At 45.2% G+C, this 25,810-nt stretch overlaps 1 protein-coding gene across 6 annotated transcripts in view; it reads left to right on the top strand.

Moving 5' to 3' along the window:
* Window positions 1-1,116: 1,116 nt before the first annotated feature.
* ABLIM2 (actin binding LIM protein family member 2) overlaps window positions 1,117-25,810 on the top strand; it is a 337,722-nt gene continuing 313,028 nt past the window's right edge. For all 6 annotated transcript variants that reach the window (XM_033950058.1, XM_033950066.1, XM_033950046.1 and 3 more), the window contains exons 1-2: window positions 1,117-1,310; window positions 22,267-22,410. In XM_033950058.1, coding sequence (XP_033805949.1) covers window positions 1,295-1,310; window positions 22,267-22,410 — 160 coding nt within the window. In that variant the 5' untranslated portion in view covers window positions 1,117-1,294. The remainder of the gene's footprint in view (window positions 1,311-22,266; window positions 22,411-25,810) is intronic.

Genomic DNA, 25,810 nt, shown 5'->3' with positions numbered 1-25,810 from the left:
GATGGATCAGGAATTGGTTGGCGGATAGGAAGCAGTCTTTCTGGCCAGCGGCACACTAGATCCAGTGCCCTAGCTGGAAGGCACCCGGATGTGCGCGGACGTCGACGTCCGTGCATGCGTGGAGGCCCATCTGACCACTGTCTGCTTCGGGGAGGGATCCGGGAGATGTGGGAAGAGGAGGAGAGACGCCGGCCAGGAGGAGAGTCATTTGCACCGGCTGACTTCCTACAGGACGTGCCTCACTACACTCCCTGACTTGCTACAAGATGTGTAGGCAGTCAGCCAGCATGGACGACTCTCTTCGCCAGTGTGTCGCAGCACACCTGAAATCTCAGGAGGCATACTAGTGTGCTGCGGCACAGTTTGCGATACACTGGTGTAGACTTTGGACTTTCTGGGATTTGATAAAGTAAAAAAAAAAGAAAAATTAATAAAAAAAAGAGCGCTTGATCTCATGAAGATTGCATGTAGCACTAAAATATAGCTCATGTGAAACGCATCTGAAGATCTCGCAAAGTAATGATGTGATGTATAGTTAAGCAATAACATGCCACTACATATGGTATGGTGAAGAGTTAGTATGATATTGCATACTTATATGGTGGATTGTCCTTGCATTAACATTGGTAACATATTGGTGTTGATATCAATTTCAATGAAGCATATTGACTAACAGTTCATGTTTAGGACATTTTTATAAATATACCCCTAGGATGGTTCACTAGCTCTATCTCTTTATCAGGAGGGTCCTGGTTTTGCAACACCACAGTACAAAGCCCTGTAGACCTCCATTTTCTGAGGAAATTAATCAGGAGCCCTAGACTACAAGTCCAGCATCCGGTGGGTAAAACCCAAGACTGCATCAGTCTGTCCTGAAATATGAAAGCAGCTGGCCACCCTAGACCTTAAATTCCCACCGTGGTATGGATGGCGCCCTGACCAGCCAGGCATGTGCTTGTTGCTAGGAACCTCGCCCTGGATTCCCTGAGAATGAGAGAAGATGGAGAGGTCTATTTTTAGGCAGCTCATTTCCAGCTCCTCTGATGATGCAGAGAACTATGGGAGTCATATGAGCCTTTGCATATTTCCTTTCAGAGGAGTCAAGGTGTAAGGGAGTGGGGGCATAAGGAGTAGCAGAGCCTTGCTTCACTGTTGCCAAGCTCCAGCAGTGTTCTTTCACTTATTTGTCTTGCATCTTTCTTGAATGGTGGAGTGTCTTGTAGAATCTATATGGTGTGAGCTTCAGAATGCCTGCCAGCCTTTCTTGGGATTTTGTTTGAACGCTGCTGTCTGAATGCCTGAAGAAACAGGTATGTGGGAAGCCCATGGTAGGAGTCATAGATGTAGACCTCAAAATGTGCATAATAAATGTTTGAAATAGCACGCAAAAGCAATTTTAAAAATACATTGTTGGCACATAAAACAGAGGTTTATATTCAAAACAGGGGCTTTTGAAAACTGCCCAAAACATAAGTAGGCAAATGTAAACATGTATCGAGATTGCATTCCCAGTGGTGAGGTTGGCGCACAGTGCACTAGCATGTGTAGTTTTGGATTTCGTGGAAAAATTAATCATGCAAATAACAAGTACAAATCAGTGCTTGCATTTTGCCTGAGTCAGTTTTGAAAGGGAAAGATTTCCCTTTTGAAAACTGATGTAAAGTCTGCAAGCAGAAAATGCCTGCAGACTTTATAGATTCATGCTTTCTTTGAAAGTCTTTCCTAAAAGACTCCTGTAGTGATTGCTGTATGCTAAATGGGGAGAAAATTGCATATTATTGCATTAAGACAATTGGATTTCAGCATGTAATAGAATGAATGGATTGCTGCATTGTAAAAAGTCTTTAGTGCTGCAATGTAATTATGAGCAATAAGTACCGTATTTTCGCGGATATAACGCGCGCGTTATACGTGATTTTACGTACCGCGCATACCCCTCGCGCGTTATATGCCTGAGCGCGGTATACAAAAGTTTTTAAACATAGTTCCCACCCCGCCCGACGCCCGATTCACCCCCCCAGCAGGACCGCTCGCACCCCCACCCCGAACGACCGCTCGCACGCGCTCCCACCCGCACCCGCATCCACGATCGGAGCATGAGGGAGCCCAAGCCCTCTTGCCCGGCCGACTCCCCGACGTCCGATACATCCCCCCCCCCGGCAGGACCACTCGCACCCTCACCCCGAAGGACCGCCGACTCACCAACAATATCGGGCCAGGAGGGAGCCCAAACCCTCCTGGCCACGGCGACCCCCTAACCCCACCCCGCACTACATTACGGGCAGGAGGGATCCCAGGCCCTCCTGCCCTCGACGCAAACCCCCTCCCCCCAACGACCGCCCCCCCCCCAAGAACCTCCGCCCGTCCCCCAGCCGACCCGCGACCCCCCTGGCCGACCCCCACGACACCCCCACCCGCCTTCCCCGTACTTTGTGTAGTTGGGCCAGAAGGGAGCCCAAACCCTCCTGGCCACGGCGACCCCCTAACCCCACCCCGCACTACATTACGGGCAGGAGGGATCCCAGGCCCTCCTGCCCTCGACGCAAACCCCCCTCCCTCCAACGACCGCCCCCCCCCAAGAACCTCCGACCGACCCGCGACCCCCCTGGCCGACCCCCCCACCCCCCTTCCCCGTACCTTTGGAAGTTGGCCGGACAGACGGGAGCCAAACCCGCCTGTCCGGCAGGCAGCCAACGAAGGAATGAGGCCGGATTGGCCCATCCGTCCTAAAGCTCCGCCTACTGGTGGGGCCTAAGGCGCGTGGGCCAATCAGAATAGGCCCTGGAGCCTTAGGTCCCACCTGGGGGCGCGGCCTGAGGCACATGGGCCAAACCCGACCATGTGTCTCAGGCCGCGCCCCCAGGTGGGACCTAAGGCTCCAGGGCCTATTCTGATTGGCCCACGCGCCTTAGGCCCCACCAGTAGGCGGAGCTTTAGGACGGATGGGCCAATCCGGCCTCATTCCTTCGTTGGCTGCCTGCCGGACAGGCGGGTTTGGCTCCCGTCTGTCCGGCCAACTTCCAAAGGTACGGGGAAGGGGGGTGGGGGGGTCGGCCAGGGGGTCGCGGGTCGGTCGGAGGTTCTTGGGGGAAGGCGGTCGTTGGAGGGAGGGGGGTTTGCGTCGAGGGCAGGAGGGCCTGGGATCCCTCCTGCCCGTAATGTAGTGCGGGGTGGGGTTAGGGGGTCGCCGTGGCCAGGAGGGTTTGGGCTCCCTTCTGGCCCAACTACACAAAGTACGGGGAAGGCGGGTGGGGGTGTCGTGGGGGTCGGCCAGGGGGGTCGCGGGTCGGCTGGGGGACGGGCGGAGGTTCTTGGGGGGGGGCGGTCGTTGGGGGGAGGGGGTTTGCGTCGAGGGCAGGAGGGCCTGGGATCCCTCCTGCCCGTAATGTAGTGCGGGGTGGGGTTAGGGGGTCGCCGTGGCCAGGAGGATTTGGGCTCCCTCCTGGCCCAATATTGTCGGGGAGTCGGCGGTCCTTCGGGGTGGGGGTGCGAGTGGTCCTGCCGAGGGGGGAGACGAATCGGACGTCGAGGGGGGGCATCAGGCTTTCAGGATGGGGACAGGACTTCAAGGGGGGACAGGCAGATCTTCAAGGGGGACAGGCAGACCTTCAAGGGGGACAGGACTTCAAGGGGGGACAGGCAGACCTTCAAGGGGGGACAGGCAGACCTTCAAGGGGGGACAGGACTTCAAGGGGGACAGGCACGGAGAGGCGGGGCAGTGCACCGAAAGTCAGGGCGGGTGAACGGTGAGTCGGGGCAACCAGAGGAGAGTCGGGGCAGTGCACCGAAAGTCAGGGTGAGTCGGGGCAACCAGATGAGAGTCGGGGAGGGCGAAAGGAGAGTCGGGGTGGCCAGAGGAGAGTCGGGGAGAGCGAAAGGAGAGTCGGGGTGGCCAGAGGAGAGTCGGGCAGCATGCGCGTTATATGCCTGAGCGCGGTATAGAAAAGTTTTTGTACATATCATCGTGATTTCTGCGCGCTATACCCCTGTGCGCGTTTTACAATGGTGCGCGTTATATCCGCGAAAATACGGTAATTTGCTTTTATTTGCTATGTAAAAATATGACAGTATTTAGTAGACTTTTGAAAACCTGAGGCTTTTTCCAGTCAGGCTTTCCTTTTCAAACCCCTTGTCAATATAATAATTTTTTTTTTTCTGTTGTATACTACATTAAGCACAGAATGAATGTGGGAACTACAGTAGCAGCATATTTACTTGTAAAGGTAGTTAAACTGCTCATATTCAACTGCATTGTTCATAAGAACACAAGAATAGCCTTACTGGTTCAGACCAATGGTCCATTAAGCCCAGTAGTCTGTTCTCATGGTGGCCAATCCAGGTCATTAATACCTGGCCACAACCCAAAGAGTAGCAATATTCCATGCTACTGATCCAGGGCAATCAGTGGCTTCCCCCATGTCTTTCTCAATAACAGACTATGGACTTTTCCTCCAGGAACTTGCCCAACCGTTTTTTAAAACCAGCTATGCTAAACACTTTTACCACATCCTCTGGCAACGCATTCCAGAGCTTAACTATTCTCTGAGTGAAAAAATATTTCCTCCTATTGGTTTTAAAAGTATTTCCCTGTAACTTCATCAAGTGTCCAGTCCATTGGTCTTTGTAATTATTGACACTTCTATAGACGCTCTCCTCCCCACTGTCCTTGGGTTATTTGAAGAAACATCTTGATTGATGTAGGATACTGGCTTACATGCCATAGCACCTGGGGGAGGGGTTCCTGTGAGAGAAAAAGTAGTTCAGAGTAGAGAGTTGTACAGGGACAGAAATCAAGCCCGTCCCCACCAATCCGTGTTAGAATCAAACCCGTCCCCTCCCGTCTCCGTTGGAGTCAGATCCGTCCCCACAAGTAATTGAATCCGTCCCCGCCCATCACTATAAACTTCAGAAGTAGTTATTTCATTTAATTATGCTACTGAATTAAAGGCTCTGGTAGAGACCCATTTTACAAATAAGGAAAGACACTTTATTAATTTGGAAATATTAATTGGGAAGATTACATTCTTTGTAAACGGGTTTCTGCAGGTGGTCAGGGGTCCCTTTTGCCAAGCTTGGCAGGCAGCAGTAGTATCCCTGAGTCACAGATGCTGGCACCTCAGTGACTCAGGGATGCTGCCAGTGACTGCTGCGCTTGGTGGAGGGGAGTTCTGGCCGTCTCTAGAGGAAGTGGCTATGCTTGGAAGGGGATTCCCACCAGCCACAGCAAGGGTCAGCAAGTACTTCAGCACTGTAGAAATAAAACTAGAAATGCATTTCCTTTTCTTTTGAACACAATACAAAGACATCTTTTATTTTAGTTAATAAATTCCTTTTTTTACCTGTTGTTGTCTAGAGACTTATTTTTCCATTAAGTTGGTTCCAGTTTCTTTTTTCCGCTTTCCCGTCTTCCGCAAATTCTTCTGTTGTTGTCCATTGGTTCCTCCTACCATGGTCCAGCATTTATCCCTCTCTCATCCCCCGGATCATGTGCAGCATCTTTCGTCCTTGCCCACTTGCCCCATACCCCTTTCCAGCACCATGTCACATCTCACTCTCCATTCCCTCCACCACTGTGTCCAACATTTATCCCTCTTGCATCCCTTTCAATCTGTCCCACTATTCCCTTTCCACCACAACATTTCTCCCTCTCATCTTTCTCTTCCCTATCATCTGTAGCCCACTCCTCTCTATGACCAACAATTCTCCTCTTTCTTCCATTCCCTGTGTACATCATCTCTCTTTCCCTCTCACTGACACACACGCCAAACAATTCTCCCTTTCTATTCTCTCCCCCCACCTCAGCATCTCTTCTCCTCCCTTCCTCCATCCTTTTCCCCAGGTTCATGCCCCCTCCCTTCTTCTGTGTCCAAAAACGCACTCCCTCCCCCCCTTCTGTGTCCCATGTTTGGGCCCCTCCCATGTCCCAACACGCTTCCTCCTTGGTATAATGCGTGCGTGCCCATTCGCTCCCTCCTGCAAGATTGTACCTTTCTGCCTTCCAGCCGCATTTCTTTGCAGGGCAGTGGGCCCTGCAAGTGGTTGACACGAAGACTTCCCTCTGACTTCAGCTCTGACATTGGGGGAAGACTTCTGGTTTGGCTGCAGGTGGCATGCTGGGGGCGCTGCAAGCTGCATAGAGGAGCCAGATGGAGGGCAGGAAAAGGAGGCATGCGCACCTAGATATTCGAGCCCCTCGGCTCGAGCTGCCTCCAACCCCGTGGGATTCCCGCGACCTGAGGGGGCATCCCCGTGCAGCTCTCTAGTTCACACTAAAAAATATAGAGGGGTTGATACTCAAAACAATATTTCCAGTCAATTTTGAAAGTTTAACCATATAAATCACTATTTTTTAAATGGTTTGAGGCCTGGAAATAGATAATATTTGTCAGGACAGCTTAAAAGTCTATCCAAAGTAATCTACCATCTATCCATTGTAGTATCGCCTTGCTGAGATTTTTGACAACCACATGAAGGTAGGTAGCCATAAGAATGACTTATTTTGATTACAGAGAATAGCAAATATTAATTAGAAGTCCTAAGCCCATACAAAAATATGTGATGCAGAATATGAAAGGAGCATCATAGCAGAAATTTAAAAAATGGATATTCATCAATGGTCATAAAATGATTTTTATCAGCAGACGGTCAAAGCTCTATTCTCTTGCCTATGTGTCCATTTAAGATGAATTAGAAAGGAGTCAGGTTCACCTGAAGGACGGGAAAGTCAAAACAGAAGGCTCTCATTGCCACTTAATGAAATTCTGTACACTCCATTCACTTAGGAAAAGTTATGTTGTTTGCATCTTAAAACAATGTTTATCAGAGCGAAATGAATGCTGGGGGAGTATTTTCGTGTACTATGTTTCAAATAAAATAAATAAGGAACAGATCAAAGGCTTCCTTCCCTCATTTCAGTAAACAGCATTAGTAATAATAATCCTTGACATGCCCAAAAGAACTAACAGCCCTTTCCTGTAAAAGTCTTTAAAATATCTGAGGCACATTTTGATCTCTTGGCTTTATTCACAAAGATGAAGTCCCTGCCTTCTCTGTCACTTCCCAAGACTCAAGCCAGAAAAGTAGCTTGTGTTTGGAAATCCTGTGTGTGAATACCCTGCGGCCCATTTTCTTCAGCAGCTTATACTTCACAGTTTATTTAAAACTTAATATACCGCCTGGCCTCATCGGATCAAGGTGGTTCACAATAAATTCACAAAAATTTGAAGAAAAAAGGAACTCCATTATTATCAAAAGGACAGAACTAACACCTACATTCCTATATTTAAGAAAAGAAGAAAGAGAAGGGCAGTCTCTGCCAGCATCCCTACAGACTCTGCATATAAGTTTCCATGTAATGTAAAGTAGCAGCCGTATACTTGGAAAATAAACCACCTTGGCTGCATCTCGGAGCTCAGTCAACTACACCACATCAGTCCGTTTGGCAAACTAGGGTAGGGGCTCTCACCTCTCAAAATATGAAGAAGGGGTGGTAAAATAATAATAACAATTTATATACCGCAGGACTGTGAAGTTCTATGCGGTTTACAATTATTAGAAATGTTACAGATTGAATGGAATAAACAAAGTACAGACTTAGTGATTGATAGTTCTAGAGATCGTTTGTTGAGGACTAAGATTGTATAGGTTGGTTTCCTATGTATTTCAGGAACAGATGTGTTTTTAGTTATGCGCTCATTAATAATGCCAAACACATAAGTACTTATTTTCTTTATAACTGCGCTTTTAAAGTTATAGGCGTAAGCACATAAGAAAAACCATAGGGGGGCAATTTGTAAGATGCGCACCTGCATTTACCACACGCGTCGCGTATACACGTGCTATCCATAAACACTACACTGCAAGCTCATGCATAAGTGGCATAGCACACAGTTGGGAAGGGATATACCTAGGGGAGGAATATGACGGTATGTGAGCATTTCAAGCATCAATATTTGCTTCTTATAGAATAGTACTCTATAAGATGCATTAATTGAGTGGTACATACTGGCATGCCCACTTACAGCTGCTATTAAACTGGTATGCATTCTTTGGAGTGCCCCAATGCAGGATTTGTGCTGGCATCCTCTAATGACATGAGGGTCACCCTAATGCCATTCTGAAACTAGCACTTGTCATGCTGTATTGGGGCACCAAACAGGCGGCATCGATATACAGAATTGCTCCAATCCTGAGTCAGTCCTACTTTTGAAGAAATTTCATTGGCTACCTGTAAAATTTTGAATTCAGTATAAGGTGCTGTGTTTGCTGTGTCAGTTTGCATTGCACAATGCCTGTTTATTTTAAACGAGTTGTACAAATATATGCTTCTAGAACAGTGTGTTGCAAACTTTTTAAGCTGCTGGCACGCTAATCTCAGGGCTGCGGCTGGAAGGCACCCGGAAATGCGCAGACGTCAATGTCCTCCAGCCATGGCCCTGAGCCTCCTATTACCATTGGGGGGGGGGGGAGGGTGCTGCAGAAGGAGAGGTGAGGAGAAGGAGCAGAGGAGCCAGTGAGGAGGAGAGAGGCACAGGCACTGGCTGGCTGACTTATGGCGAAGTCACATCCTGAAAGCAGCATCTCGGGGCACACCTGGAATCCTTGGGGCACACTAGTGTGCTGCGGCACAGTTTGTGATACACTGACTCCTAAAGCGTTGCACAGATTAACCCCTACAGTACTCCAGGTGGAGCCTCACCAATGACCTGTACAGGGGGCATCAACACCTCCTTTCTTCTGCTGGTTATGCCTTTTTCTATACAGCCCAACATTCTTCTGGCTACAACCACCACCTTGTCACACTGTTTTGTTGTGTTCAGATCCTCAGACACTATCAACCCAAGGTCCCTCTCCCTGTCCATGCATATCAGCCTCTCGCCTCCCAGGACATACATCTCCCTCAAATTTATACTCCCCAGTGCATCACTCTGCATTTCTTTGCATTGAATTTTAGTTGCCAAACATTAGACCATTCTTCTAACTTTTGCAGATCCTTCTCCTTGTTTTCCACACCCTCTAGGGTGTCCACTCTGTTACAAATCTTGGATATCATTTGCAAAAAGGCAAATCTAACTTCTAACCTTTCAGCAATATCACTCACAGCTCAGCAGTGTTGATGGATAGTAATGTAAGGATGTTATTAATTTTATTATTTTAATGTATATGTGAAATTCTGACGTGAGCTGCTTAGTTGTAAGCAGGTTATAAATGAAGTAAATAAAATAAATATCACCAAATGGATGCATACTGGACCATATAAAGTATGCAGCACCTTATAGAATTATCTTCTATATGTCCAGTTGGCACTAATCCTGGAAAATCCTAAACCCTGCTCCCTTTTCAGACCATGATTCTGGGCACATAAATTATAAGAAACTGATCCACTTTTAGGGTTTGGCCAAGGATTTATGACTTGGACTAAACCCTGCTGGAGTCAAGATATTGTACTCAGTGAGCCTTGGTCTGACTCAGTATTGGAGCAATTCTGTATATAGATGCCTCCTGTTTGTTAAAACACATGCAGGCCATGAAAAATTGCAGGTAGACCTTAGGAAATTGTAAGAATTGGCATCCAAATGGCAGATGAAATTTATTGTAGACAAATGCAAAGTAATGTATATTGGGAAGAATAACCCAAATCATAGTTACCAGATTCTAGGGTCCACCTTAGGGGTCAGAGCCCAAGAAAAGATCTAGGTGTTATCATAGACCAGGGGTAGGCAATTCCGGTCCTTGAGAGCCACAGGCAGGTCAGGTTTTCAGGATCTCCACAATAAGTATATATGAGATGGATCTGCATGCACTGCCTCCTTGAAATGCAAATCTATCTCGTGCATATTTATTGTGGATATCCTGAAAACCTGACTTGCCTATGGCTTGTGAGGACCGGAATTGCCTACCCCTGTCATAGACAATACGATTAAACCTTCTACCCAGTGTACAGCGGTGGCCAACAAAGTAAACAAGGTACTAGGAATTATTAGAAAAGGGATGGTAAATAAGACTAAAAATTTTATAATGTCTCTGTATTTCTCCATGCTGTGACCTCACCTTGAGTATTGTGTTAAATTCTGGTCGCCTTATCTCAAAAAAGATATAGCGGAATTAGAAAAGATTCAAAGAAGAGCGACCAAGATGATAAAGGGGATGGAACTCCTTTCATACGAGGAAAACTAAAGAGGCTAGGGTTCTTCAGCTTGGAAAAGAGATGGCTGAAGGGAGATACAATTAAATTCTACAAATTTAATTCTGAGTGGTATAGAACAGGTACAAGTGAATCAATTTTGTTTATTCTATCAAAAATTACAAAGATTAGGGGACACTCGATGAAGTTACAAGAAATGCTTTTAAAACCAATAGGAGGAAATATTTTCACTCAGAGAATAGTTATTCTCTGGAACACATTGCCAGAGGATGTGATATCAGTGGTTAATGTAGATGGGTTTAAAAAAGTTTTGGACAAGTTCCTTTGGAAAGGTCCATAATCTGCTATTAAGGCAAACATAGGGGAAGTAACTGCTTGCCTTTGGATCAGTAGCATGGAATGTTGCTGCTATTTGGGATTTTGCCAGGTACTTGTGACCTAGATTGACAACTGTGGAAACAGGATACAGGGCTAGATGGACTAGTGGTCTGACCCAGTATTTACTTATTTAAAAATGTATATACTAACCTTAAAGTCTAGGCAGTTTACAATTAACATACAAAATAATAAAAAAGAAAAAAAACCCAAGTACATCATCTATCTAACAAAACTGCTGCGACCCGTCTTGCTGATCATATTCACATCTTCTACATAGGTACACCAGTAAATAACTACATCCTCTAAAAAATAAGAAAATCTCTGATCTTACATTAAATACTATTCGTAGGCAATTCATTCACATAAACACTTCAAATAATTGTGTCTTCAAGAGTTTTTTTTTAAAGACATTTCTGATCGTAGGCGCAACTGACCTGACAATGTATTCCACAATTTCACTCCAGCAACTTATATGTGGAATTTTGCAGGTAAGTGTGTTTGCACATGCAAGTGGCAGCAAAGCAGCTAAGTATTATTTTCCAAGTGGCATATCCCCTCCCCTCTTTTATAAAACCATACTGGAGTTTTTAGTGCCAGCCGTGGCGGTAACAGTTACGACACTTATAGGAATTCTGTGAGCATCGGAGCTCTTGCCGCCATGACCAGTGCTAAAAGTGCTAGCGCGGTTTTGCAAAAGTTTAGAGGGGGGATAGTGCATTAATGAAAAGGGTGCATTCACATGGGTGGAGCATGGAAGATACAGGGGTGAAGCTACCACTTAGGCCCACTTATAGAATAATTTATTTAAAACACTTACATCCCACCTGAAATCAAGCGGCTTCTAATGATACACATAATAATATTAGACAGACACGTTTTCCATACGTCTACAACTTTTAAAAAGTCATCATAATCACAAGAATAGAAACACTCTTACTATTCTAATGTTATTCAGAAATCCAAAATACTAATACAGTGGTGCCTCACACAACGAACTTAATTGGTTCCAGGAGCAAGTTTGTTATGCGAAAAGTTCGTTATGTGAAACGCGTTTTCCCATAACAATACATGTTAAAAAAAATAATTCGTTCTGTAGCATAAAATATGCTAAGATGACATAAAAAAAGATAAATTTTTTGTTATTATTTTTATTTAGATACATCTAAAAACATAATTGTTTTTTAAAACAACACACATTTTTTAAATTTAAAGACAGACTAAGTAGAGTCTAATTTTACAGTGAGAGAGGGCAGAGTCTCAGCGGCAAAAACTGGGACTTGACTGTTCATTTTTTTTTTTTTTTTCTAGCATCGGGGAAGCGGCGAGAGTAGCTCCGCCCCCCCCCCCCAACGCATCAGCAGTAGGCGCCGGGCCCCTGCGAGCCGACGGTCCGCCACTGCACAGGGAGCCAGGCGGAGAGAGGGCAGTTAAGCGCAGTGCCTGCGCGGAAGGATGCAGCTCGGGCGACTTCGTTGTGTGAAACGAAGTTCGTTGTAGGAAGCAAGACATGAAGTTCGTTGTGCGAGGCGTTCGCTGTGCGAGGCACCACTGTACAGTCAAGAAAATGCCTGCACAAAGAGATACGTTTTTAAGATTCTCTTAAACTCTTAGAATGAGATGCTACAATGAACATAGCCTGGTACGGTGTCCAACAACCATGGACCAACAATAGAAAGGGCACCTGCTATTGTATTTGCATACCGTACCTTATTCAGGTCTGGCATCACTACCCTTTTCTCTGATTAGAGAATGACACGGGGACAAATTTTTCCACATCCCCGTGAGTTTTGTCGCCGTCCTTGTCCTTGTCCCCATTCCTGTAAGCTCTGCCTTAACCTCGCAAGCCTCAAACACTTACGATGTGCAGATGAGGATGGAGCTTGCAGGAATGGGGCAGGGACAGTAAAAAGAACTTTGCCAGGACAGGACGGGAAAATGAGTTCCCGCGGGGACAGGGAAAAAAATTGTCCACATGTCATTCTCCATCTCTGATCTCAATTGGCGTGCCAGTTTGTAAATTTGGATCCCTTGTTTCAAGTATCCTGGTGCTCTCAAGAGTGAGTGGAGTAGTGGCCTAGCAGTTAGAGCCGCTGCCTCCGCACCCTGAGATTTTGGGTTTGATCCCAGCACTGCTCCTTGTGATCCTGGGCAAGTCACTTAACCCTCTATTGCCCCAGGTACCATAGTTAGATTGTGAACCAATCAGGACATATAGGGAAAATACAAGAGTACCTGATTACTATTCAGTGTATTATAAACAGCTTTGGGTGCATCTCTTCATGAAAAAGACGGTAAATAAGCAGTGATATATTTGTGCCAATACTTTACGTTGCATCCAAAAATGTAAAGTAAGTTATGTGGGCCCATGCTGTATTTAGGTGGCCAAGGTTAAATCAAGCCTATAGTTGGTATTTATTTATTTACTTACTTATTTTAAAAATTTCTACACTGCTTAAGGCCTAAGCGGCTTACAATGAAAACATACATAGTCATGTACACACATATAATCAGTATAACTGTAGATCAGTGATCTCAAACTCGTGGCCCGGGGGCCACATGCAGCCCGCCAGGTACTATTTTGAGGCCCTCGGTGGTATGTTTATCATAATCAGAAAAGTAAAATAAAACAGTTTCTTGATCATATGTCCCTTTAGCTATAAATATTATTATTAGCCAAAAGGAAAGATTTATAAACTATAAAGAGTTTTACCTCATGCAAAATTGTCATTTCTTTAGTAAGACATTAACGATTTTTTCTGAGGCCCACTGTAAGCTTTTAACTTTGCTGAAATTTTAGATGATTTCAATTTTAAATATCTATTTGTACTGTATGTATAATGATTGATTGATGTGAACCACCTAGAACTCCCGGGTATAGCGGTATATTAAAATAAACTATTATTATTATTACAAATCCAAAATGTGGCCCTGCAAAGGGTTTAGTTTGAGACCACTGCTGTAGATGGTATAACTGTAGATGCCTAGATTTTAGACACTTCGATATCAGCTTGGGTTAATATTCTATAATGGAATCTGGGTGCTCATATTTCATAGAGAATAGGCTTTCACCACATAGTATTGGAGTGCCTAAAAGGAAATGCCAACGTGTAGAACTGCCATATAGTGCTGTTCAACATATATGTATGATTTGAAATAAATTATATATTGGTCGCCCCCACTGAATATTAGCCTCAAAATGTCAAAATGAACAGTTTAAATTTTTCCCTCAGTGAGTGATAGTTGATGTGGTTGCTGGAACAGCAGAGTAGCATGTGTAACCAACCGGTAATCTCTGTAACCATACAGGCAACAGCATTCTGCAACAGTTGTAGTTTGTGGGAAAACTTACTGTAAATGGTAAACCTACATACAGAATATTGAAGTAGGCTGTCTGAAATGTTACCAATGAGGGCATTATATTCAGGAAAGGCTGTAGTTGTCTTATAAGCCTCAATTATCCTGGCCATAGGAATGCTGTAATCTCCAGCAATTCTTGTATTAAAGCCTTCAAAATGTAAAGTCTCTATAGAAGGGTAGATAATACGTTGTAAATGAAAGGGCTGTTGTAGTGCAAACTTCCCTTGAACACCTCCTATTCCAATGTGATTTGTCAATATGTTTCCCAGGCCCTCAGAGGTGCCACCAATAGTTCAATAAACTTTCATAACCATTAGATTTATGCCCCTAATCGTCATCGGATACCTGGTGTTCTAGAACTGTGATTTTTTTATATATGTTTTTTTCTTCTTCAATAAATAAGTTGAATAAGTTAAATACTTTAAATAGTGGAAATACTTGAATAGTAGATAGTACTGTGCACTTAGCTTGGGTGGTTAGCCTAGAGGGACAGAGTCGCCAACATGTTTCACCAATAAAATGACAAAACATGCCTAAAGATGTTAACAGTAACGTTCTGTTAACATCTTTAGGCATGTTTTGTGATTTTATTGGTCATTAAAGCTGGTCTTTTGTCACAGGGATTGTGCCCTGAGGAAACCTTAACGGGGTGAAACATGTTGGCGACTCTGTCCCTCTAGGCTAACCACCCAAGCTAAGTGCACAGTACTATCTACTATTCAAGTATTTCCACTATTTAAAGCACAGGTGTCAAAGTCGGTCCTCGAGGGCCGGAATCCAGTCGGGTTTTCAGGATTTCCCCAATGAATATGCATGAGATCTATGTGCATGCACTGCTTTCAATGCATATTCATTGGGGAAATCCTGAAAACCCGACTGGATTACGGCCCTCGAGGAGGGACTTTGACACCCCTGATTTTAAGTATTTAACTTAATCAACTTATTTATTGAAGAAGAAAAAAACATATATAAAAAAATCACAGTTCTAGAACACCAGGTACCCGATGACGATTAGGAGCATAAATCCAATGGTTATGAAAGTTTATTGAACTATTGGTGGCACCTCTGAGGGCCTGGGAAACATATTGACAAATCACATTGGAATAGGAGGTGTTCAAGGGAACTTTGAACTACAACAGCCCTTTCATTTACAACGTAATCTCCAGCAATAGCATATATAGTGACCCAAAAACATTCTAGTTGGATTCCCTGAAAGGAGAAACCAGAAGAGCGATTAGGTGGTCCTAGAGATCAATAAGTTAAAGTTTTGAGGGGAAAACTATCTTGGGCCTTACTTTTCTGTCCTGCTGACAACTACAAGAACAAGCCCTAGTGTCGGCAGGCACGGGTTGACAAAAAAGGCTTGCACCGATAGAAAGGGAGGGGGTCTAAGAGCTGTCCTAGCTTCAGCACAAACTCATAAGAGAAAGGAGAAGAGGAGGCAATCTTTGGGAGCTGTATTGCCCTAGGTTGAAAACCAGGTTGAAGCTAGAACGGAGAACTAAAAGACCTGCAAGTGGCAGAAAGCTGGATGCTCAGAATGGGATCCAGGAAATGGGTGAGAATATGGATCTGCTAAGATACTTTCCAATGTGTGTGGAGAAGGTTTATCTACAGAGAGTGTAGAGTTGCAGGAAGAAGTGGTAGATTGAGGATCTCCTTGGAAGGATGTGGAAGTTGGAGGCTTCCTCATTCCAGTAGCTACCAGATGCAAGTGCTTCATAGTCTTCATTGGCTCCCTGTGTATTTCAGAGTCCAGTTCAAATGTGCCTGTGTCATCTTTAAAATTCTTCATGGTATTTTCACTCCCCTAGTTCCTTTATCTTGGAATCTTTATAGATTCTCTCTTGCAAGGGGTGACCAACAACTCAAACTATCCTGTTCTTCTAGCAAAGGTATCAAAGGAGTCAAGATCTTTGGTCAGTCTTTGACCTTCAAGTTCCCTCAACTTTGGAACAATCTTCCACTCTTTTTAAGAAGCTCTGTCTCCCTTCCATTTTTTCGTAAGTCTTTGAAAACTATCCTGTTCACTAAGCATTTTGATAACTAATTCTCTTTGATATCTCCTTCTCTATAGTCCTTATTGCCTAAACTAACTATTGTAAACCGAGACGAGCTTTCCTAGATTGAAGTCTCGGTATACAAAGCCAAGCATTAGATTAGATTAAGTAGCTCTGGTACTGCTTCCCTCTCCCGGTACAGTGGTTGTGTTAGCTAGAGACTCTCTTCCCTTTATGGTGGTGGTACAGTGGCCAGGAAGTGGATTTGAAACTGGGCTGAATATTTATACCATTACAGTTCCCCCCCAAGAGATGCCTCCTGCCATTCTTATTCATTAGTCAAGAAAGCCAACTCTTTGTTCCAGAAGCTTTTGGGTATGCAAAAAAGGTCTAGTATCTTAGTCCAGCCCTTGATGTCTCTGCCATTCTTAAGACTCTATTTCATTTTCATTCCTAAATATCCCCTTCTTTTACTAAGGCGCGCTAGCCATTTTAGCGCACAGTAAACACTAACGCATTCATAAAATATAATGGATGTGTTAGCGTTTAGCGCGTTCTAAAACGCCTTAGTAAAAGGACCCCTATGTTTGTTCTCTGGTCCCTAAATGAGTTTTGCTCCAGCCCCATGAACACAAAACCGGGATAGCCATGCAGATGGTAATCCGAAATTGGAAGAATTACGAATTACGATTGTCAAAATTTCCCTTTCTGGTGGGCAAATCTGTGCTCCAGCTATAGAAATGAAAAAATGAATGTGGATAGTTTGGGGCACAGTAATTTATTTAAATTGATTTGGGGCCCGTTGACATCATATATTATTTCACTATAGTAGGTCTTTGATTATGAGTCAGTTTTTGTTTATTTTTGTACACATCCAGGGAGGGGTGGGAGGGGGGCTATTTCTGTCCTAATTTTGAAGTATTTACACTTGGGGTGGGAGGTTAAGAGGATATTATTAATTTGAATAACATAAGATTATTGGGAAAATTTATGTTTCTGTGTTTTATTGAATAATCATTGGGTGGGTGGGTGGGTGAGTGGGAGAAAATGGTTGGTTATGTATATTTGTAAGTTGAAAAGTGCTTTATTGACTTATTATATGTTATAAGAACATAAGCAGTGCCTCCGCCGGGTCAGACCATAGGTACATCCTGCCCGGCAGTCCGCTCCCGCGGCGGCCCAAACAGGTCACGACCTGTCTGAATCACCAGAAGGGGCTCCCTTGCCACCTTGGTTTCTCATTGAAGTCCTATCTTCCCATCGAAGTCCTAACCCTCCGCTCTTGCACATGCACGACCTGTTGGGTTTCTATACTTATTACCTGGTTAGCTTTCTATACTTGTGTTACATCCCAGCTCTTCCCTCAGTATCCCACGATCCCTTTATTTCTCAGGAATCCGTCCAATCCCTGTTTGAATCCCTGTACCGTACTCTGCCTGATCACTTCCTCCGGTAGCGCTTTCCAAGTGTCCACGACCCTTTGGGTGAAAAAAAACTTCCTTGCATTTGTTTTGAACCTATCTCCCTTCAGTTTCTCCGAATGCCCCCTCGTACTTGTTGTCCCCTTCAGTCTGAAGAATCTGTCCCTATCCACCCTCTCTATGCCCCTCATGATCTTGAAGGTCTCTATCATATCTCCCCTGAGCCTCCTTTTTTCCAGAGAGAAGAGCCCCAGCCTATCCAACCTCTCGGCATATGGGCAGTGTTCCAGCCCTTTTACCAGTTTCGTTGCTCTCCTTTGGACTCTCTCAAGTACCGCCATGTCCTTCTTGAGGTGCGGCAACCAATACTGAATGCAGTATTCCAGATGTGGACGCACCATCGCTCGATACAATGGCATGATGACTTCCCGCGTCCTGGTTGTTATGCCCCTCTTTATGATGCCCAGCATCCTGTTGGCTTTTTTCGAGGCTGCTGCGCACTGTGCAGATGGCTTCAGTGATGCATCCACCAGCACACCCAAGTCTCTCTCAAATCTGCTGTCTCCCAACAATGCCCCCAATTTGTAGTTGAACAACAGGTTCTTTTTCCCTATATGCATGACCTTGCATTTTTCCACGTTAAAGCGCATTTGCCATTTGTTTCCCCAGTCTTCCAGCTTGTCCAGGTCCCTTTGCAGGTCCTCACACTCCTCCCTGGACCTAACTCTGCCGCACAGTTTGGTATTATCTGCAAATTTTATAACCTCGCACTTTGCCTCCTTTTCCAGGTCATTGATAAATATGTTGAAGAGTAACGGCCCCAGCACCGATCCCTGTGGCACACCGCTTGTGACTCCCCGCCAGTCAGAATATTGGCCCTTCACTCCGACCCTCTGCAGTCTACCCGACAACCAGTGCTTGATCCATCTGTGCACATCCCCTCCCACCCCGTGGTTCCACAGCTTCCTAAGCAGCCTTTCATGTGGCACCTTGTCGAAAGCCTTATATATTTGTGTATTGCACTATTGAAGCTTGAAAAATAAAAAATAAAAAGAAAGTTAGCTACTTTTTCTTAACTTTTTTAGTCTCTTCTATCAAGAAACATGAAGGCCTCCTTTGGCACTTAGATTTGGAATGTACCGTATTTTCACTCATATACCGCGCAACCGTGTAAAACGCGCACACGGGTATAGCGCGCGGGGAACTGTAATTTATGTAAATAAATTTTTATATACCGCGCACACCTGTATACCGCGCATGCCGCCCCAACTCTCCCGTCGCTGCCCGACTCCTTTCGCCCGCCCCGACTCTCCTCTGGCCAGCCCACTCTCCTTTAGCCCGCACCGACTCTCCTCTCCCCCTTGAAGTCCTGTCCCCACCCTGAAAGCCTGATGCCCCCCCCCGACGTCTGATTCACCCCCCCCCCCCCGCAGGACCGCTCGCACCCGCACCCCGAAGGACCGCTCGTGCTGGAACACGCACCCACACCCCCACCCCAAAGGACCGCTCGCACCCCCACAGCCTCCCCAACCCCCCCATCATGTAGAAGTTTCCTACCGTCGTCCTGCTGTTTCCTCTGCCGGCGGTCCTGCCCCTTCTCTTAGCCCTGCGTCTATGCTGCTTCCTCTTCCGGCGGTCCCACCCTTTCTCTAACATCAGAAAGGACGTCGGGGGGGAACTATGTAAAAAAAAAAGGGGATAACGCGCTCACGCATATAACACGCATGGCTATACACGGTTTGTAAAATCGTGTATAACGCACGCGTTATATGCGTGAAAATACGGTAATTGTATAAGGAGATGCCTGGCTTTAGGCAATATGAATGTGTATAAATGGTGGTATTTTTCTCATTTATGTGCTTATGTAGTTACAAGCATAAAGAGCTATTTTCCCAGTTGTGATTGCATAGATATACATGTAGAATCAATGGTATATACTTTACCAGAGGGTATGCACATTGTGGAGTTGGAGTATGGTCAAAGTACACAATGCATGCCAAGATTATAAAATCCTATAATTTATTTGCATTCATTTGAAATCTAGATGAGGTATTTACACTAATTCTAGTAACATAGTAAATGATGGCAGATAAAGGCCTGAATGGTCCATCCAGTCTGCCCAACAGCTGCATTCATTATAAATTCATGTTTTAATTGAATTGTCTTTTTTCTTTTATATTACTGAGTGCTAGACCATAGAAGTCCACCTGGGCGGGAGGAAGTTCTGGCGGGAGAGAGTGGGCATCCTGCCGGCTGACTTTTTTTTTTGTGGGGGGGGGGTCCCTGTCATGGCTACTCAGGTGATGATAGCAGGGAGATTTCCTTGCCGTGATCAGCTCAGTGGCCGTGTCTATTTTGCTGGCCTACATTTCAGGTGTCTATTGTGGCCCTCGGGAGACGCCTAAGGCCGCTTAAGCTCGCCTAAGGCCACTTCCGGGTGAAACCATGCCCAGCCTTGGGCGAGGTTAAGTATCCTGACGCGTCTCCCTGTAACCGCAACAGACGCCTACAGTGTAGGCACCTACCTTGGGGCTTTGAAAAAAAAAAAAAAAGCATCCTGATTGGCTGGTTAGACAGTGGTAGGACGCCTACTGCTGCCTACAACTGGGACACCGTTTATAGAGTTTGCCCCTTAGGGCTGGATTTTATAAATGGAATCTAGGTATGCTTAGGCCTCACCAGGCATCCTGGAAGTAGGCGCCGGTATATTAGGTCAAGTTTTACTTGGCCTAATTTACCGACGCTTAGCAACACCTAAGTCAACCATGCCTATTCTCCGCTCCTTAACCACACCTACATTTTAGGTAGGCGTCAGAGGATGTCTTGACTTAGGCATTGCTAGGCATCCTAAGAGTTCAGCACCAAACTCTTAATTGTTAATTTAATTTTTGGGGGATTGACTGAAAACTGGTACAGTCAATTACCACGCTGAAGTTGTATGCGGATTCCAAAGTTAGGCGTCAATAAGCATCCTTGATTAGGATGCTTAGCGGCATCTAAAATAGATGTCCTACACAGATTCTAGCCCTTACTTCCAAACTTAAAGTGGATGCCTCCTTATAAAACTACTATTTTAGTTATTCTTCTAACAAAAAGATTTCTTGCCCTTTTAGTTTTGCCACTATTTTTCTAGTTGCCCCCAGATGTTCCCATCCAAATAATGACTCCTTGAGATTTTCACCCATCTTGATAAAGTTAGTTTTATTGAAGTCTAGAACACTCACTTGTGAATGAACCTTCTCTACTCTTGTTTGGCTCCGCAGTTTGCTGATCACTAGATGCTAGTCTGGGACTGACATGTTGAAATAATTGTTGGATGTTTACTATTAAGTTTTAACTGAGATAATAAAGTTGTGGTTATGTTTTGCTACTACCTTCAAGTTGTCAGTTGAATATTTAGAAGTGTCTTTGTGATTTAATGGTTGATTTTAAGTTTGAATGCCGATGATAACTAGGTTCTACTTCATGGTCGAGCTGAAAACTTATCTGGATCAGATCCAAAATGCATCAAAAATGTGTGTTTCTAAAGTGTAAGAAGGAAGGAGAGCGAGTGAAAGAAGGTAGGGAGAAAGATGAGGGAGGATAAGGACAGGAGGAAAAGTTCCGAGAAGAGAGGGAAAGGATGGTGTGGAGAGGAGCAGATAAGCAATACATTTTGAGAGTGCAAAATGCAGGATGTGTATGTGAGGAGAAGAAAAGCAAATTGTATAAAGAAAAGGAAGATAGAATGTGGGAGAAAATAGAAATAAGAGGAAAAAAGAAAAATTAGAACTAGGAATGACAAAAGCAAATTTACCTTCCCCCCCCCAACCACGGAAGCAGTTTTAGCGCAGAGAACTGCGCTGCTCCCAATGCTCATAGGAACTCTATGAGCGTCAGGAGCAGCGCGGGCCATTCAGCGTGGCTCCCCGTGCTAAAAACTGCTAGCTCAGTTTAATAGAAGAGGCCCTATGAGTATTCAGGAGTAGTGTGGAGCATTCAGCATGCCGGCCTGCACTAAAAACCACTTTTATGGTTTTGTAAAAGGTGGGGGGAGGGGGGCTAGAAAAGTAACAGAAGGATAGGAAAATCAAAAGACAGAGAAGAGAATCAAAGAGGAAACATGGGGATCAAAGAAAATGCATTTTTCATATTAATCTGCAAAAGATTGTGATTAGTGATCTGTAACACTCATTTGCCAAATTGGCATTTTTTTGTCAGAAAATTTTCTTAAGTTTGAGTCAGGGATGATTTGAGCCTCGTGTGATTGTCAGATGGGTTATAAAATCTAATAGAAAAAAAGTGCAGTGTTTTTGTAATATTGAATATTAATAGTAATATTGAATATTAATTAAATATTTTACTTAAAAACTTCATTTTGAATGTTGCTTATATGCAAATCAGGCTTGACCAACTTCACTCCTGCACCCTGTAGATATGAGTTCAAACCCAAGCTGCTTCTTGTGACCCTGGACAAGTCACTTAATCCCCCCATTGCCCCAGGTACATTAGATAGTGTGTGAGCCCACCAGGACACAGGGAAAAATGCTTGAGTACCTGAATAAATTCATATAACCCATTCTGAGCTCCTTTGGGAGGACAGTCTGAAACATAAATAAATAGCAAAACATTTATTTATTTAATTGGATTTATATCCCATCCTCCCAGAAGAGCTCAGACCAGGTTACAAGTTTACATACATAATAAAACATAACAGGGTATAGTAATGCAAAGCATGATGGTACGTTTTAGATCATGTGGAATACTTCTAAAACCAATAGAAGGAAATATTTTTTCACTCAGAGAATGGTTAAGCTTTGGAACGCACTGCCAGAGGATGTGGTAACATCGGGTAACGTAGTTGATTTTAAAAAAGGTTTGGACAAGTTTTTGGAGGAAAAGTCCATAGTCTGCTATTGAGACATACATTAATCCAGACTTTAGGTTGATGTAAAGATATCTACAACCTTTTTTTTTCTTATTTCAGTTTCCCAGCAACCGGCTGTGCACAGCCACTTGGAGAAGCCATCTGGTTCTGCGATTCTCTGTAACAGCTGTGGAGATGCCTGCAAGGGAGAAGTCCTGAGGGTGCAGAACAAATATTTTCACATTAAATGCTTCGTCTGCAAAGGTAAGTGTTTCTAATTCACACTTGTAATCCACGTATGAGTTGCTGTATTATTCTACCCAACCCAATAGATATTTGAAAGAAATTATTTATTATCCCAGGACAAGCAGGCAGCATATTCTTGACTGATGGGTGACGGCACCGACGGAGCCCCGGTACGGACAATTTTAGAGTGATTGCACTCTAAGAACTTTAGAAAGTTCTAGCTAGGCCGCACCGCGCGTGCGCGAGTGCCTTCCCGCCCGACAGAGGCACGCGGTCCCCAGTTTCTTAGTTTCCGCGGAGCTAAGAAGACGTGTGTTTCCAACGGCTGTTGGACTCTCTTTTTCGCCTTCCCGCTCACGTAATTTTTCTCGTGAATTTATTCACTTTTTCTTCTTTTGTTATTTTCCTTAAAAAAAAAAAAGTCTATTTTTCGACTTTTTTCAGTCGGCCCCGGCGGGGCCTGTTGGCACCATCGAAGCCTCGGGCTTCGATTTTGCTACTGCCGTTTTTCCCTTCATGCCCCCTTCTCCGGGTTTTAAGAAGTGTCAGCGGTGTGCACGCCCTATTTCTTTATCCGACCCGCACAAGTGGTGCCTTCAGTGTTTGGGTCCGGACCATAGGGCAGAAACGTGCACCCGCTGTAGTTCTCTTCAAAAGAGAACTTTGAAGAACCGCCAAATTCAACAGCGGATTCTTTTCGGTACCGCTATGGAAGTTCCACTGGCGTCGACTACGGCGACTTCCTCCAAATCGGCACCGGTGGTTTCGACACCGCAAGAGGTCTCTTCGGTGTCGCACCCTTCAGGTAAGTCGGCTAAGAAGCCATCCCCTTCTGTTCTCGGCCCGCCAGTCGAACAAGCAGTGAGCCAAGTCCTGCAGATTGCGCACCGGCCCCACAAACGCTCCGCTCCCATAGAAGTCACTGCCTCTTCATCGGCATCGACTTCGCCTGAGCGTCGAGCGGCACCGCAGGTACTGAGCAAGAAAATAGCGGTACCGGTGCCATCGGGACCATCTCTGGATGAGCGTATAGCATCCATCCTTCAGGTCCAGCTTAAGGAGCAATTACAACACCTGCTCCCGGCTCTGCTAACTCCGAACCTTCTGGTGTCGGTATCCACTGAGCCTGCGGTACCGATAGTCGACCAGCCTATGTTATCGGCATCGACATTATCGGCACCGCTTAAATCTGCCTCTTCTATTTCTATGCCTGTCTTATCGGCGGAGCCAAAGTCTCTTCGACGTACGGCTCACTCGGCCTCTGATCCGGTACCGCTTACCGACGCCTGTCCCGTTTTACAGTCACCAGGTACGGTGTCGATGCGTTCAGGCAAATCGGTACGCAAAACCAGGCGTACCGAATCCTCTGCCCCTTTGTCTCAGGGCCGTCTCCCATTGGTACGGGACCCTGATTTATGGGATGACTCTGATGATCCCCTCGGTACCGAGGAGGATTTTTCATCGGATGAGGCTGACCCATCGGTGCAGGATCCTGCTAGTAAGCCAGAGCACTCTTCCTTCACCAAATTTCTTAGGGAAATGTCAGACGCCCTTTCTCTTCCCTTGGAATCTGATTCTAAGAAGTCAAAAGCATTCTTGGAGGCTTTGGACTTTGAACAACCTCCCAAAGAATTTTTAAAGTTACCCCTTCATGATATATTAAGGGAAACTTTTTATAAAAATTTGGAAACTCCTCTCACAATTCCAGGAGCTCCAAGGAAGTTAGAATCACTTTATAAAGTTATTCCTATCCCAGGGTTTGACAAACCTCAGCTTCCACATGAATCTTTGCTGGTGGAGTCAACCCTCAAGAAATCTGCAGGCTCTAGTGTATATGCCTCTGTCCCTCCTGGCAGAGAAGGCAAGGCCATGGATAAATTTGGTAAACGACTTTACCAAAATACTATGTTGGCCAACCGTTCAGGTAACTATGCGTTTCACTTTTCCTTTTACCTGAAACATCTTACCCAGCAGATGGCCACTTTTCAGAAATATATTCCTGACCGCAAGCTTTCTGCTTTTCAACAATGCACTGCCAGTCTCTTGCAACTCAGGAAGTTTATGGTCCGTTCCATTTATGACACTTTTGAACTGACCTCTCGAGCTACTGCTATGGCTGTAGCGATGAGACGATTGGCGTGGCTTCGCGTCTCAGACCTTGATGTGAACCACCAGGACCGCCTTGCCAATGCCTGGGTGATGAGCTGTTTGGTGAATCTCTGGATACCACCACTCAGAAGCTTTCGGCTCATGAGACGAGGTGGGATACTTTATTGAAAAACAAAAAGAAACCTCTTCCTCCTCGTCCTTTCAGGCAGTAGATGTCCTATCAGAGGCGTTTTTCTGCTCGGCCGATTCAGCCTCATCCTCCTCAGCCTCGGAGGCAAAGGCAGCAACAACAACAGGCTCGTCAACAACAGCCGCTGCCATGAAGCCTGTTGCTCAGCCTAAACCGACTCAGCCCTTTTGACTCGCTTCTCCAGGGTATTGCCAGTCTTCCTCCCTCATGTCCTCTTCCGCAACCTATAGGAGGTCGCCTAAACATCTTTCTAACTCGATGGGAAGTGATCACCACCGACCAGTGGGTGCTCTCTATCATAGCCCACGGCTACTCCCTCAATTTTCAGACTCCTCCGCCGTTAGGCCTGCCAAAAGAGTCTGCTTCCAACAAGTCTCAGTCCCTCCTTCTAGCTCAAGAGGTTCAATCCCTCCTTCTTCTCAAAGCCATCGAAGAAGTTCCTCAAGATCAGAGAGGTCAGGGATTTTACTCCCGGTACTTTCTAGTTCCCAAAAAGACCGGAGACCTCAGACCTATATTAGATCTCAGAGATCTCAACAAATGCTTGGTCAAGGAGAAGTTAAAAATGCTCTCTCTTGCCACCCTCTACCCTCTCATCTCTCAGGGCGACTGGCTATGCTCCCTCGATCTGAAAGAGGCTTACACACATATTCCTATCCATCTGGCGTCCAGGCAATATCTACGCTTTCTCATCAATCAAAACCATTATCAGTACAAGGTGCTACCCTTCGGTCTGGCCTCCTCTCCCAGGGTATTCACCAAGTGCCTGATTGTAGTAGCGGCCTATCTCCGCTCTCACAATTTTCAGGTTTTCCCTTACTTGGACGACTGGTTGATCAAGGCTCATTCTCCTCAGGTGGTTCTGCTGGCCACCAACCAGACCATTTACTTCCTTCGACTGTTGGGTTTCGAAATCAATCTACCCAAGTCGCACCTCATTCCAACCCAGCGACTTCAATTCATTGGAGCCATTCTGGACACTGTTCTGATGCGGGCATTTCTTCCATCCAACCACCTTCAGACCATCCTTCATCTCTGTCGACAGGTGTTTCAACAGATTACCATTTCTGCGAATCACATGATGGTGCTATTGGGGCACATGGCTTCGACAGTACATGT

This window comes from Geotrypetes seraphini, chromosome 1, assembly GCF_902459505.1.
Source record: "Geotrypetes seraphini chromosome 1, aGeoSer1.1, whole genome shotgun sequence".
Taxonomy (NCBI): domain Eukaryota; kingdom Metazoa; phylum Chordata; class Amphibia; order Gymnophiona; family Dermophiidae; genus Geotrypetes; species Geotrypetes seraphini.
The sequence above is the reverse complement of the archived record's forward strand: the minus strand, read 5'-3'. Positions and strand labels throughout refer to the sequence as shown.